Raw genomic sequence first — 15,619 nt, forward strand, 5'->3', positions numbered from 1 at the left:
TCTGGGGATGGTTGGTTGGGATGGTTGTAATTCTATTTAGCACGCGGTTAGCTGATGGTAGCTGGTTATATTAAATGTCTTGCTTTGGAGGGCTGTGTGGGTGCAGGTTATGAGGGGGTGTTTCTGGGATGCTGGAACTGTTAAGCCCTCTCTGTGTCACGGGCCCAACTCAACAAAACACCATGGTGTGAGAGGGGCCTCAGATACTGTCCAACTGTTGACCCTGATACAAATTCATATTGGACCTTTTTCTGTGAGACATGCTGGTCAAGGAGCATAATTCATGAAACATATCTCATACCAGTGCAATTGCTAACTACAGGCTATTGTAAAGTCTGGTGGAACCATATACAGTGATGGTGTTTGAACAACTGAAGACAGTTCACATGAAGTTTCTAATCAAGCCAGTTGGGCCAGCTGCGTTAGAATGATGTCTCCTTGAAGAGGGCCCAGTGGATTCATGACAGCACAACACACATAGGTCAAAACACAATTTAACATGGAATCCAGGCTTTCATAGGAATTATCCCCAAACATTTAGCACATTTTGATGTTTGTAAACATTCACCTCAGTAATGTAGCCTACTTATTGTTTTTTGTTTGTTTGTTTCTACTCATCATATCCACTAGAGGGAGCTCTACTCTTGTGTTTGAAGCAGTAGATGCTCAGCTGCTGACCACAGAGGTCAACCTGTGGCAACCATTCATTCCTTTTCCTTCCCAGGGAGACCATAGCCTGATATCCAAAACTTCCTCCTACAGTCCTGGAAAAAGTGCCCTGACACAATTACTGTCATCACTCTGTAGCTTTTAATAATTTAATGTTTTGATCTCAGTATTCATCTGTAATTGATGGTGGTGATTGCTATTCCTCAGATAAGAAACTTGCTGTGTGTGTTTGTTTCTTTGGCTTGTTTGAGAAGGCTAGTTTTGCATGTTTGAGCAGTATTACACTGGATGTTTATGGGAAATCCTGAAGCTGGACTGATTTAAAATAAGATTATTGTTAGTAGATAAGTATACATGAATACAAATTTGTTTTTGGTGATGTTTATGGTTACACTTGAATGAATTTAACTGTTACTGTATATGTTTTGATGTTTTAATAGTGTAAACAAATTCAGAGTTAAATATCAAAGACTTAAAGTATTGATGTATTGGGTTTCACTGATTTTGCAGTGGTTGTGTAACATTTGATCAGTTATAAAACAAACTTGGGGGAAACTGTAATTTGCTATTTCTATGTATTTTACAGCAATGGTCAAATTATATAATTGAATATTGGCTTTTACTTCACTCCAAAACACATCACATACATTGGAAGTGCATTAGAAAAGGATCTCCAAATGACCATTCTTAGGGGGCTTAATTGATATAACAGGTAAAGGTAAGAAAGGTCTGGCTTGGAGTCATTAGCTGACCCCACAAGAGTTCACTGACCTTCCAGCTCTAGTTATTTCTCTCATGTGACTGTCCTTGATAGGGAGACAACAGTTAGACTGATAAAGTAGACAGTAGGTCAGGCGTCAGGCTAGCAGATATCAGTGTTCTCTGGGAATCTTACAAGGTTAAGTCTTACAAGAATATTTACATGAATTTACTGGCTCCACAGATTAGAGTACAACTCATGGATAGTAATATATTCCAGTATGATTTAGCAATTGGAGTCTAAACATCAGATAGATTTGTTGTTCTAGGTTAAGGCCAGCTAAAGATAAGATGAGATAAGATAAGAGGGAAACCTACAGGAACTAGTGGGACAATAGAAACATAAAAGGGACCAAAAGATGTTATACTTCAGATTTGGTGTTGGCATTTGATGTGTTCACATGTTGTATGCTGTCACTGCATCTCCTCAGCCGGGCTCAATAAACCATGTTATGTCAGGCTCCAAAACTTCTTCACACATGAACCTGGCTCACAATAATTACAAACAGGAGTAACAACTGGAGTATTTATTACAGCAAGTAAAACCAGTTTCAGTGTTCATATGGGCACCTGACTGTTGTTTTAGGACAGACAAAAATTGTCTTTAAGAGGCAAAGACACTAGGTTTTTGAATGCCTGGCTGTAAACTGTAGACACACAAACAGATTCTGAAAATCACAATATAAACAAGTTCAGCTTCCAAATTGTAGCATCTGTTGAGTTTTAAAAAGTTACAACAAACTTAATTCCAGTGTTTCAGTGTTTTTCTTCAAATGTAAAACTGCAGGATTTTAGGCCAGGCAATTGCATTAGAATGTTGATTAAACCATTGTTTGTATCCTCTTTGTAATGTGAAGAAAACTGACACCTCTTTGTTTAGTGCCAGAAGGACTGTTTTGTTTTGACTGTTTCATTGACACTTAAGATAGGTCAAGGTGTCAACCATTTTGGAGACAAGCCCAGTTGTTCTCTATGATTAGTTTAGAGCAAAAGACTGTTTATTCCTGTAGATTGAAGGGGGGTTTCACGTCTGGGATCGGTGCTCTTTTGTTCGACCAAAAGGTAGAACAGTAAGGTACACCCTTCCCAATTGGGTGACGACCAATGGCTATGGACCTAAGCCATTTGGAGGAAAATGGACCCGCCCACATACCTGGAGGATATTAACAATTTATTTTGTGAGAATCAGGACTGTAAGCTGTGGATCTGGGAGGAGAAGCAGCTTTTCAGTCCACTGCTGGAGGCGGCTTTAGCTCAGTCTGTTCGGACTTGACTGAAAGCTGTAAATCTGAACGGAGGACCAACTTTTCAGTCCACTGCAGTGTTATTTGTTTGTTCTGTAATGCCATCTCTTTATTCACTAATTTTTGTAATTAAATCTTTTTGTTAATTTTCATTGGACTGAGCCTCTCCTTTCTCAAAATCTGAAAAAACGCAACACATCCTGCAACCGATAAGGTATAGTAACAGCCCACAACAAGGCACCTTGTGACCATGCTAAGCTTTTGCTGTGTCAGCAAAAATAATGGATCTTTAGTTTTTATTTCTAGAGCCCCATTTAGAAAGGCTGAGAAATGTTAGGCCGCTGCTACATGGAGATATGAGTGGTAGGGACTAGTGGACTCAATCACCCTGCTGGTACCCCCATTTTCAAAACAACATGGCAAAAGTACACTCTTGAATTCCCTCATGGGAAATAAAACATGATAAAGTGCCCTCTAGTCTGGCCCAATGTGCAAGACAATGTGAAGAAGTGCCCTCGTTCACCTTGAGAGCTACCTGCATAAAAACCCTGAGGCAGTTGTCGGAGTGAGAGATGCTAAGAAAATCATGCAGTCTAAAATAAAGTTGTTGACTCTCAACTGGCACACCATGATGATGATATTGTGAACAGAATATTGATTTTATAATGTTTTTAATTGGTTGAATCGATACCATGTGTAAACTTTACAGTGATTCAGTGTATTGTGGTGTGTTGTCCTGGAAATACAGGTCAGCATACTGCAGGATGTGGTCGACAGCACTGAGCAGAAGCACATCAGTGTTCACATCCAGGTCCAACTCAGATGAGTAGTTCTTCACTGGAACGATGTAGGAGGTGGACATACCCAACAGAGCTCCAGCTTTACCCATCTACAAACACAGACATGTGACTATCAGATTTTCACACCATCAGTTGTCAGTCTGCATATGGTCTCACCTCCCTGTCTGCCACTGGTAATTCAGCTGCCCCAAGCAGTATTTATATTTTTGACTACTCCATTAGTGTGTTGCTAAAATTATTTAAATGTCTGTTTATGTTGTAGACCATATAGAGAAGCTGTCCCGCTAAGATTAATCCACTTCTTAGTGCACTCTTTTTCTCTTTTACAGACCGTTAAGAGGAAATGCCTCAGAGTCTGGATTGTATAATTACAATACATGAACATTTATCATTTGGTTTATTTCAGCCTACCATGTCCCGAATGATGCGGCTCTTGTAAACCTGGGAGACATCTTTGGCCGTTTCTCGACAAATTTGGTCTATGTGGGTGAGCAGAGCCACCTGGTGAACACCTAACAGACACATGACAATGCTGTCATTAAGGTTTCCTGGCAAGTATCAAAGAAACATTTAATTGTTATATTAAGAAAGAAATTACAGATTGTTAAGATCTCAACATTGCTTTCTTTCAGTTCAAGTTCCATTTAACATCAGCCTGTGTGTTTCGTACCCAGGTCACTGATGTGCTCTCGGAGCTGCTGCAAGGTGGTTTTGAGGCCTTTGGGGTAGGTCAGGACTTTAGAGGCGTCCACCACAAAGGCCACACAATGGATCTTGTCCTTTTGGCTTGGCCTCTTCACATAGCCCATAGTCTCAGACCTCACTGGCTGATCTGGACTAAACTGGGAGTGAGAAATGAACATGTTACATTTTTTATACAAACATCTTATGCTGATTAGCCCTAAACACAAAGTACAGCTGAGTTCATGGAAATGTCATTTGTTATTCAGATATTTACTCACAACCCAAAGTACTGAATAGGAAAAATTTTCATTCACAGAATTTTTTCCTGCATGGGGACATGAATGTCTCGACCAAATTTCATGGCAATCCCTCTATAGTGGTCAAGACTTTCATTGTTGGCGCTAGAGGACATGTCAGAGATCCACCAAGGTCATGAGGCTGCATCCTCTGGGAACCATGAATGTCTGTACAGAATTTTATGCCAATCCATCTGGTGGTTGTTGAGATATTTCGGTGGTGGACTAAACAACCGACGACAATGCCACCTGCTGCTAGCCATGCCATGCTGCTAGCATAGAAACTACAATATTACAATGTTGATCCTACTTACCTTGTGTCCCTCAGGTACATGGCCTTTAACAACGGACAGGATGTCATGGAGGGTTGCTCCGATCTTCTCTCCATCCCCCAGGCCCATAATATCACACAGCACCAGTTCGGAAGGATCCTCTCCCTTCTTACCACAGATGTTGAACGACTGTAGCTGACACAAACAAAAAGAAAGAATGGATGGACTCCTATAGCATGGGAACAGTCTACCTGTTGAACACTGTCCTCTGACTAACAAACTTGAGACTGTCGTGTAAAAATTCAAGACTTGGGCCAGATAAGAAAGCTTGAACCTTTACCAACATTTTTATTATCAACAAAAACAGACACCAATTAGAATACAAAAGTTCCACCGGAGTGTGTCAGAGATCGGTGCAAAATAGAGCCCCATCCTGTTACCAGAACAGAGACCCGAGTCGACATGAAAACCATGTAACGACTGACTTTCACCTCCTTTTGGACCTCCTTTTATAGCTCTGTTTCTTGGCTTCAGATCATCTCTTGGCTCTCTTTCCTACTGCACCTGGATCTGGGAAATTCCCTGACTGCCTGCTCCTCCTCTCTGTGTCCTTTACATGCCCTCCGCTTGATCATGCCATTTCATCCATAACCTGACTTTTATGGAATAAACTGGTGTTGTTTGTGCTCCGTGCTAGAAACAGGACATTCTTACTGTGATGGACTATATTGATGTATGTTTTGTAATACAATTTTCACAAAATCTGCAAAATCTATATTTTCCTTTGTAAGTGTTTTTGATGCTGCCTCACTGTGCTCCCTCCCTTTTCTCCCAAAGCACACGAATTTGCTCCCTCACACACACACGTGCTACTGCTGAGCCTGGGCAGAAAGGAGCACACACACTCAGAGCTATAGAGTTTTAACACTGTGATCCTAACTTTACACTATAAAATAACACTTTAAATGATGACAATGTAGACCACCATTGCTCTAGTAATTAATGATAACAATTTAGGCTATAATGTTCCAAAATAATTCAAAACAAGACATTCCTGTTCAGTCGCTTTTATGCAGCTTTGTGTGTGTGTGTGTGTCTTGTCTGTATGATCTATATTTTAATCTTTGTACTTTTGATGTCATTCAGTAATTACCATTGAATTGATCATAAAAATTAATTCTTGACCTGAAAAATATCTTAAACATGTGGAGTTCACCGAGTTGCCATGCTCAACTTCAGGACAATTTGGCAAACTCCCAATAGTTTTAGTGATTTCTCTCAGTTACATGTCACTGCTCCACTGGTACCTTCTTGGTGAAGCTGGTTGAGGAGGAGCCCACCATGGCCCGGTTGGTGACTCTTCCATTAAACACCGACTGAACTGAACTGATGAAGCTGGACTTTCCAGAACTGATCGGGCCCAGGAGGAGAATCCGAGCCTGAGTCACATCCTCACAGGTTGGTCTGTAGGAGCTGACAGTCTTCATCAGACTCGTCTTTTGCCTAGATTAGAATTTAATAATAACAATAATTTAAGAAGGATAAAGGCATGGGAAGAGTGTATTTATATAGCCTAAATGAGTTGGAGGAATAATGGTAATCTGGAAGAGTTTACAATTTGTTTTCTTTTCTTTTAAATTAGTAGAAATATATCAATGTAGCTGCAAACGTTATATTATTAAAAGTCAAAGCCTTACTCACTCGTCTGTCCACTCCACGTTTCTCCATTGAGGTTCCAAATTAGATTGAGCTGCTGAAGATAGCGTGCATGCATTAAAATATAGCCGACTAATAATGTTCCCTTGCATTTTTTTCCCGGTATTTTTCTAATTCTATGGATAAGTTGCAAAACACACAGTAATGTTACCTCCAGATATTACCAGAAGATACAATGGAGTTTATATGTACAAAAGGATTCTACAATTCTCTTAAATCCAGAGCCACAAGACTGGTTCCTGAACTGGAACCCTAAACACAGCATCTGGACAATGGATACTACAGTATAGTAGTAGTAATACCTCCAACCTTTTCGTAGTAGGCTACATATTTGCGGCAGTGTGTAGTCTTTAAACGTATTATTTTCCGGGAACTGTTGAGCTCACCCGGGGATGTTTTTTTCTCCATACTCATCCTTGTACTGAGGTTTTTAGCAATTCTGGTATGATCTCTGGCACCCCCTGCTATGCTGAAAAGAGTTTGGACTGAAGTTGCTTCATCTGGTTCAATAGTAAAGGTGTTGTGGCCGAAGCCACCAAAGCCGCCGAAGCTGATGGGGAAAACAATCTCATGCATCAGTGTGAGAGCATAAAGATAAAGCAGAGATAAAGCAGCAGAAATTAAATGTTCTTGGTTAATGGTCTTACATATAAGAGTTAAAATGTGAACAAAAATAGCATTATTGAAATTGACAGAGCAATCTTAGTTTCCTAAAGACAAATCAGTCAAAGACTCTACCCAATTGAGTTCTATGATGCAATTTGAGTTTGTAAGGGACCAAATAGTCTGTAATGGAACTCAACAGAAATAAAACAGACGTGCTTCTTAAATATCACCCAGTCTGCATGCCAATATTCAATACGTTTTCTAAGCTGGGGACTGTCACTCACACAGTGGATAAGTAAGATAACAACTTAAGATAACAAGTATAAAAAGGTTACCACAGGTTACTAATTTAACGCTCACTATCATCTGAACTGCCACCCTTTGTGAAACTTCAAAAGGCTTCAAGAAATATTACCTGTATTTATTTCGTTCTTCCATATCAACAACCACAATGCATGTGGCGAACAACAACAGATCTAACGTCAAAGGACAGTGGAGAAAATAAAATCAGAGGCGATTACCTTTCTGAGGAAAAGAAAGTGAAACTAAAACTATCAGACAGCGAAAAGGAAAATGAAGCACATGGGGTTTTTGCACAGTGCGAACCTGTTTAGAGCCAAATGGCCTCTGGTAATGTTGAAGTCTGCTTAGGCTTACTGAGTATCGATTTATATAGGCCTAAAGATTAAAAGATAAAGTAACTGATGTTCTTAAATACTGAATGACGTGATTTGTAACACTACATTATGTCATGACAAGGGCATCATGATCACATCTGTAAATAACTGTAAATTATAGCACAGTACCATGTAAAAGGGATTCTAAATTGCCATTTGAAAGTGCGAATGTGAATGGTTTGTTTGTCATGTGTCAGCACTGTAGCTGTCGCTGGAAAAGGTTTTTGTTTACTGTGTCATTGTGTTCAGAATTATGGTTTTTCGAGTGTAATTTGGTTTATCTTGAGTGATGGTGACACCTGCTGTTTAACTTGTGAATTACACCAAATGAAGCGCATGCTGGGCTCCCATGATCAATTAAGTATAATTGATTTTTAAGCTTCGATCAGAAGCAAAAAAGGGAAGAAAAGAGAGTTCCAGAAGACTGTGTTGCAACATTGGAAGATTGTAACGGCTCCTAAATTCTGTGCAGAACATGGTATGTGCTTATATTATTTTGAACTGATGATATTTTGTGTTTATATTTCATACTGAAAGTGATTGTGTTTGTGATTATATTATTTCAGTTTTTCACGGTGTTTGCTGGTCAAAAGAAGATTATTTTTGAAAAGGAACAAATAAATACTGGTCAAACATCAGTTGGAGCGTGGCTTATCTGTAGCAGAAGAAAAGCTTGGGAGCAGTTATAGTGAAAAACGTGGCCACTTATCAGAGAAAGCTACCAGGTTTGCTGGCGTTTCTTCAAAGGACGCTGCATGGCCATGCTACAAGGACTCCATTGAGCAGTTAGAAGCACTGTGATGAACTAGTGACCTGTCTAGTATCAGCTGGGATGGGCGGGAGTATTATCACATTTTTTGTGCAGCACATTCACTTTCATTTCTCCAACACATGTACACAAAAGGAGGTAACATTGACAGTTTTAAGGAGTGCAGTTGGATCAGACCCACATCAGAGAGGGACAACAGACTGCTCATAGGGAGGGAAACTGTGAAGATAGACTGACTGTGTTGGTGGACATGTGATGAAGACATCACAGCAGAGACATACAGAGGTGGATTTCACCATGCCAAAAAAACTTTTTTGCAAGAGAAAATGTCAGATGCTGTGGCCAGAAATGAGCAGTACAGTAGTCTGTGATTGGCAGAGATTAAGGGAGATGGTTGTTATTGTTCCTGCTAGGCCGAAGGGTGGGTGGGTGTGAGTGAGCCAAGTAGGAGCGGGACAGAGAGTCAAGAAGGAGAAGTTAACTTGTTACTCAGCGACAGCAGAGTAGTTTTGGCTTTGGCTACAGCCCACAGTAGCCTGTATTTTGTTCAGTAATAAAGCATGAGCAAAGCCAACTATCATCTTGTAGCTTCTTATTTGAGGGACGCTACAGTATTTTATGTCCCCTGTAACAATTAAATGCAAAAACATAAAAAGGGAAACTCTCTCTTCTGGACTGCTCCCCACTCTGTATTGCCTCTTGTGGGGGTCACAAGTTCTTTAAAGCAGTGATTCCCAACCAGATCACAGGTCATTCCCAATACTGCTGCAGTTTCCAGAGGGTACCTGGAAAGTTTGTGGAGTAGCTTAGCTAATTAAAAAAATTTATAGTAAATATTTATATTTGTGTTTATGAGGAAAATAAATGCTCAAATAAGGTTACAATTTGTTGAATGCTGATCTGTCAGACATTAACTGTCACCTTAACCAGTAAAGTACCAACACATTAACTGTGATTAATTTGTTGTATGGTGACATTTGTCTTTTCTGCACAATGTTAGGACAGTTAAATTTTGCTTACTGTGTGAAGTAATTAGAGGCACATGATGCACAGTTTTTCTTGAAACTGGATGACAGGAGATTTGAAGGATACAAGCTGGTGGTAGACATTTTTACTTTATGTATCTTCTGATACTGTTCATACATGAGTTAAAGGTTTTGGGTAAGTAATGGTCTTTTGCAGGACAAATTAAGTATTACGACAGGCCTTTTTAGTATTTTACACAATGTTACTGTAAAGTGTAAAGAAGTGATTAGAGGCACAATTTTCTGGATTTTGCATGACAGGAGATTTGATGGATACAGTTCAGCTGGTGGTACATACAGAATGTACATTTTCACTTTAGTGTCACTGTATCTACTGATACATTTGGCAAATGAGTTAAAGGTTTGCAGGACAAATGAAGTATTGTGCTACACTTTATAAACAGGTGTGATAATTGCTCTTAATGTTTTGAGAACTGCAACAGTGTTTCAGAAATGTGCTTAAGCAACTAAGAAAACCTGTAATGACTGCAGTCACTTCAATGAAATGAGGTGTTGTTTGGGGTTGCAACTATCAATTATTTTCATTATCAATTAAGCTGACAATTATATTCTGATTGTTTTATCTCTATGAGAAGTTAGTGAAAAATGTCCACCCTAGTTTCTCAGTTTCCAAGATGACCTGTTCACATGTCTTAACAACCTAAAGATATTCAGTTTACAGTAATAAAGAACAGAGAAAAGCAGCAAATCTTCCTATTTGAAATGAAAATGGAATTTTTGCTGGAAAAAAAATAGCTGCAGATTATTTTCAGTCAGTTGACAAAGTGATTAATTAAATAATAGTTGTAGCGCTAGTGTTGATGTTGTTTTTGTCCAGCTGGGCCATTTTGACATGTTATAGCCATATAGCAAGAAAATAATAGCTGCAGCAATTATGCCGGAATGAAATATGGATGGCTCTCTTGACATGTCTTACTGACACTCCTAAATGCAACTGAGACATTGTTGATGTTGTTAGTTCCACCTGTGCTTTTCTGCTTTGACAAGTCAGAATGTCGGTTGTCTGTTTATTTGGTGGCTCAGGCAGAATGCTTGTTAGCTTAGTGTGGATAGTTTGCTTGTTGCTTTTGCTAGTTGAGCAGCATGCTGCTGGTGATGGCAACATCATGTAAACTGGTCGTCATTATCTAGCGCACTGTTAGCAGATGGTAGCTGGTAATGTTGTGAATATCTCTTGCTACAGAGGGTGTGTGGGTGCAGGTTATGTTGGGTGTTTCTGAGATGCTGGAACTCTTAAGCGTGGGCCCAACTCAACGAAACACCAGTTATTGAGAGGTTGCCCACCTGATGACACAGACTTGCCTGTGCTTACTCTTACACTCGCACACAAATTCATATTGAAACCATGTTTGCAAACCTTTTTTTGCAAGACCAGATATAGGCCTACAGTTATGGTGTCTGGACATCTGAGCAGGCCATGGCATTCAGATGAAGTTTCAAATCAAACCAGTTGGGCCAGCTGCAGTATTTTCACCCACGCAGAACTGTACTGTTGATTTGAGGCCGAGTCAAGCTGCCAAGTATCTGCTCTTTACTTTGGTGAGGGTCACATTTAAAGGCGGCTTCAAGGTGTATTAGGTTAGGGCTGGAGAATGATGTCTCCTGGAAGATAGCGCAGTAGATTCTAAATTAGGTCAAAACCTAATTTAACGTGAATTCCAGGCTTTCATAGGAATGCTCAACCAACTTATGTTTTCATGTTTGTAAACATTCACAGGTAGTAATGTAACTTACTGTGGTGTTGTTTTCTACTCCATCATATCCACTAGAGGGAGCTCTAGTCTTGTGTGTGTGTGACGCTGTAGATGCTTAGCTGCTAGCTGACAGCAGAGGTCAACCTGTGGCAACCATTCATTCTTTTTCCTTACCAGGGAGACTGTATCCTGATATCCAAAACTTCCTCCTAGAGTCCAGGAAAATGTGCCCTGACACAATTACTATCATCACTCAGTAGCTTTTAATAATTTAATGTTTTGATCTCAATATTCATCTGTAATTGAGGGTGGCGATTGCTATTCCTTGGATAAGAAACTTGCTTTGTGTGTCTGTGTGTGTTCATGTGTGTTTGTTTCTTTTGGCTTTTTTGAGATTTAGCATGTTGGAGCAGTATTACACAATGTCTATGGGAAACCCTGAGCCTGGACTGAGTCTAATGTAACGTAACATAATATTGTATTATTAAGTATACATACACATTATTTGTACTAACAGTAGTGCTGATGTTTATGGATACACTGAATTGAAATGAACTCTGTAACATATTATTGTATATATTTTCATGTTTTAATAGTGTAAACATCAACAAACAAACATGGCAAACTGTAATTTGCTATTTCTATGTATTAAAATGGTCAAATTGTATCATTCAATAATGGCTTTTACTTCACTCCAAAACATATCACATACATTGGAAGCTCAGAAGAAAAGGATCTCCTAATGGCTAGTACAAATAGGAGGAATGATTACAGCAAGTAAAATCATTTTCAGTGTTCATATGGGCACCTGACTGTTTTAGGACAAATCTGAAAGACACTTGGTCTGTAAATGCTGACACAAACAGATTCTGAAATTCACAATACAAATGAGGCTGTGGTCACTTAATCCTAGAGGTTGCTGCTCAGACTGTATGTAACCAAGTTTCTCTGTAATAAACTATTTGCATTTAAAAACATTTTGAATAGTTTGCGTTTATATTATTATACTTTATTAGAATTAACTGTTGCAGTGAGATGAGTTCCCACCATTTTTATACTGTTCAGGTCCTAAAAAGTACATTCAGGAAGATTACTTCTATATTAATATTTCCCATTGTCAGCTCACTCAGCAGACTTTGGGTCTTCCTGTTATTCAGTCATCCAGTCTGATTCCCCAAGATCTTTGGTAATTCATCACCTTGTTACTATCTGACATTAAAACTATGCTTTTCCGGGCTCCTTTTCAATGCTTTTTGACGTTCCCTACTTCCACCACCTCCGGTGTTCATCACAGCAGCCGCAGACTGTGATCTAACAGGTCTTCACTTGGCAAGAAATAAAAATAAATGTTGGCAGGTTCTTTAAGGTTGGTTGTCTGTCTTTCAGCACAGTTTTATCAGAGCTATTTTGGCTTGTTGCCTGTGCCTGATCAGGTATAACAACAGCGCACAATAAGGCACCTTGTCGCCATGCTAACCTTTTGCTGTGTCAGCAAAATGGATGGAAAGGGCCTGCCCTTCCAGTGGAGAAAACGTAATACAGTGCCTATAGGCTCCGATGTGTGAAACAATGTGCCCTCATGATACCTCTGTAGTTCAATGCCCCTGTTGTACAGCTGGTACCCTCCTTATGTTTTTCGTCTCTATCCCTCAAGGAGCCCAAGTTCACTACTGATGGTAGGTTAGGGACGGTAGACCTACCACACTTGATGTTCCGAAATAGAAACCTGCAACGTTCGAGAAGTGTGACACATCGGTTAATGTTATAGTATAGAGTTGCTTGGTTATCTGAGGGCAAAACCCAAATTAAAAATACAACCTGCTGTGGCCTTGAGGTCATGACTGAGTGTCATTAAAAGTGAGTGTAACTGTTGATGGATTGACAGCTAACACTGTGTATAGGTTATCTATGGATGGAGGATGTTTCCCTGTGAGTCAACAAACCAAAACACAGTAACTCTGCAAAACAGACCTCCTCTTTTAACCATCCTGTAACCAGAAAACAGGTCTACTGTATTTATAAATATGTGTAATATACACCTAAATAACGTGATGTATCAGAGGTGCAGCCAGGCTTTAAAAATACTGAAATCATCCTGCATGTGATTTATGGATTAGGAATATTTCATGCCACCTGGTTTGGTTAAAAAATGACTTAGTATAAATGGAAGACTAGTACTATGTGATCGTTTCTATATATGCGTATTATAAAGTGGCGAAATGTTTTATTTTTAATGTAAATGCTGGTGTAGAAGTGTGGAAAGCAGCCCCCTTTAAGCAAAGTTAATTGAGATCTAAGCTAGACAATGTTATCTCTGAAGACCATTTTCTTTAAATCACACTAAAAAAAACAATAGAGAAACATAGTTATATGATGCTACATACGCCACATAATCTTGTTTTTTGTTTTAAATCTCAAGAAGTCGATAAAGTCTCCAGTCATTATCCTGGTAAAATATTTCCGTGCATTGAGCCCCTTAGTGCCTGCCTACATGCTGCTACCTGTACAAAACAAATGCCTGAGACTATAAGTGTAAAGTAATGAACTCAATATGTATATTTCAGGTACACTCAGAGTTACTTAAATATACACACACTCAGCATAAAGGTGTTTCATGTACCAAAAATAATCAACCATGTTGCTTTCTGTCATTAGGAGGACCACAGCTCTTCCAAACTCCCTCCCTGGCATCACTGCACTTGTCCTGGAGTGCCAGAATAAACATGAAGGCAGCTATACAAGTAAATAAAAAATCCACTAGATTTCCGCCAATACTGCCTGCCAGCACTCATGTAAGCTGCAGTGCAGAAGCGGGAAAAGGCTTACTGTCCTCTCAGCTGTGGTTTTTTGTTTACAATGATTATCTATCTCATAATTAATGTGATGATGATGGTGATTCAATTATTTTTGGTGGTTAACAACTTTATAGCAACAGCTCCTCCTCATCATCACCTGCGGCTGAGAGTTTAGGAAGTTGAGCTCCAGCTGAAATCTGTTGGTGCAGGTGGGAGGGGGGCGTCTAAACAGGGAGCTATGCTGACTATGTAGCCGTGTTACACAGCAGTCTGTTTTACAGGGCAACACTGCAAGACTGTGGCTTAGGAGATAGAGTGGGTTGCCTAGTAATTGGAAGGTCGGTGGTTCAATTCCCTGCACCTCCCGACTGCATGTTGAAGTGTCCTTGGGCAGCTAGTGTAAAAACGAGTTTGAGTGGTTGAAAAGACTAGAAATGCGCTGTATGAGCATTGCTAATAAGAAAATGTCTTGCTTTTCATTTTAAATGGAGGAGGAGATTCATTTATAGTTTTATAATCTGTATCTCAAAACGTAGTGTGTAGTATAAATTCAACAGGTATAGAGTCAACTCTTACACATTAGGCCCTACCTTTAACATATTATCAAAAATTGACTATAGCTGTCCCTTCAAGCCAACCAGCGTAATGTTTTAAATGCCAGAAGTCAGTGTAAAAACATCTAAATGCATCATCTCTCCACAGTTGCATAGCTCCACAGTCGAAATCAGAGCAACATGTAGGCTCAACTGCTGTGTTGAAGTAAAATGTTTTTAAACATTGCTCTCTCAGTAGTACATTAAGTGGACAGCTGATTTTGTGAATAGCGGTATGTGTAATTGTATTCCAAATAAGATATTTGTGGAATTTTGGTTGTTAATTATAGTGTCTTTTTCATCCATGTCAATGTTTTTTTTCAGTGCTAAAAACACACCAGTATCAGTAAATTTAGTTATAGTCACAAGTTAAGGCCTTTAATTACGGGCAGAGCTCGTTCACTGTGCCTCTGTGGAGGTGATAATAAGACGTTTGGGTTTTGACAGGCACAGAATGGACAGCACATGATGTTCTGTGCTGTCAGCCTCTGATCATGTTCACGTTGTATATGAATAGACAGCAGCTGAGTAGAGGCTATCAATACACTTTAGCGTAAAGTGGGTCATCTAGTTTCATCATTTGAATGAAGAGAGTATAGCTTAATCTAAAATTAAAAGAATTCATATAGAAGTCATGGCTTGAAAAATCACAGTGGTTCAGGTTTGAAACTGTTTCAGAGTGCTGTCAAGTAAAACTTCTTGTACATTATAGAACATAGACAGCATGCTGTATGTACAGTAGTTTTTCTACTAGTGATGACTCCAGCTCTAGGTGTACTGCTGCAGATTATTTACATGGCTCTGCTTGTTGCTCATGGTGATCCTTTTTACAACATGTCTGACAGTAATTGAATCCACCGTAGTGGGCGGCTTAGTGCTGACAGAGTGCCATGCAATTGAAAAGTCTCGTGTGTGATTCTTCACAGTCAAAGTGTCCTTGAGCAAAACCCAGATACCTCTCCGTTTTTTAAATTGATGTAAAAACATAAATTAAATGCA

The 15,619-nt window shown here is 39.4% G+C and overlaps 1 protein-coding gene across 4 annotated transcripts; it reads right to left on the minus strand.

Moving 5' to 3' along the window:
- Positions 1–3,326: 3,326 nt before the first annotated feature.
- LOC119900483 (interferon-induced protein 44-like) lies at positions 3,327–7,612 on the minus strand. 4 transcript variants are annotated; one of them, XM_038715482.1, is made up of 8 exons: positions 7,462–7,612; positions 6,827–6,990; positions 6,426–6,477; positions 6,032–6,227; positions 4,767–4,919; positions 4,143–4,314; positions 3,884–3,984; positions 3,327–3,561 (listed from the first exon to the last, which is right to left on the minus strand). In XM_038715482.1, exons 1-8 carry the CDS (start codon positions 7,482–7,484, stop codon positions 3,376–3,378), a joined length of 1,047 nt encoding a protein of 348 aa, XP_038571410.1. In that variant the 5' UTR covers positions 7,485–7,612; the 3' UTR covers positions 3,327–3,375. The 4 variants fall into 4 exon arrangements, with proteins under 4 accessions (XP_038571410.1, XP_038571412.1, XP_038571411.1 ...); XM_038715484.1 differs by lacking the exon at positions 7,462–7,612 and having other exon boundaries at positions 4,767–4,913; positions 6,827–7,447; XM_038715483.1 differs by lacking the exon at positions 7,462–7,612 and having other exon boundaries at positions 6,426–6,474; positions 6,827–7,446.
- Between the last annotated feature and the right edge of the window lie 8,007 nt (positions 7,613–15,619).

This window comes from Micropterus salmoides, unplaced genomic scaffold, assembly GCF_014851395.1.
Source record: "Micropterus salmoides isolate LMB-PRFRI ecotype aquatic unplaced genomic scaffold, ASM1485139v1 Ms_hic_scaffold_13, whole genome shotgun sequence".
Classification (NCBI taxonomy): Eukaryota; Metazoa; Chordata; class Actinopteri; order Centrarchiformes; family Centrarchidae; genus Micropterus; species Micropterus salmoides.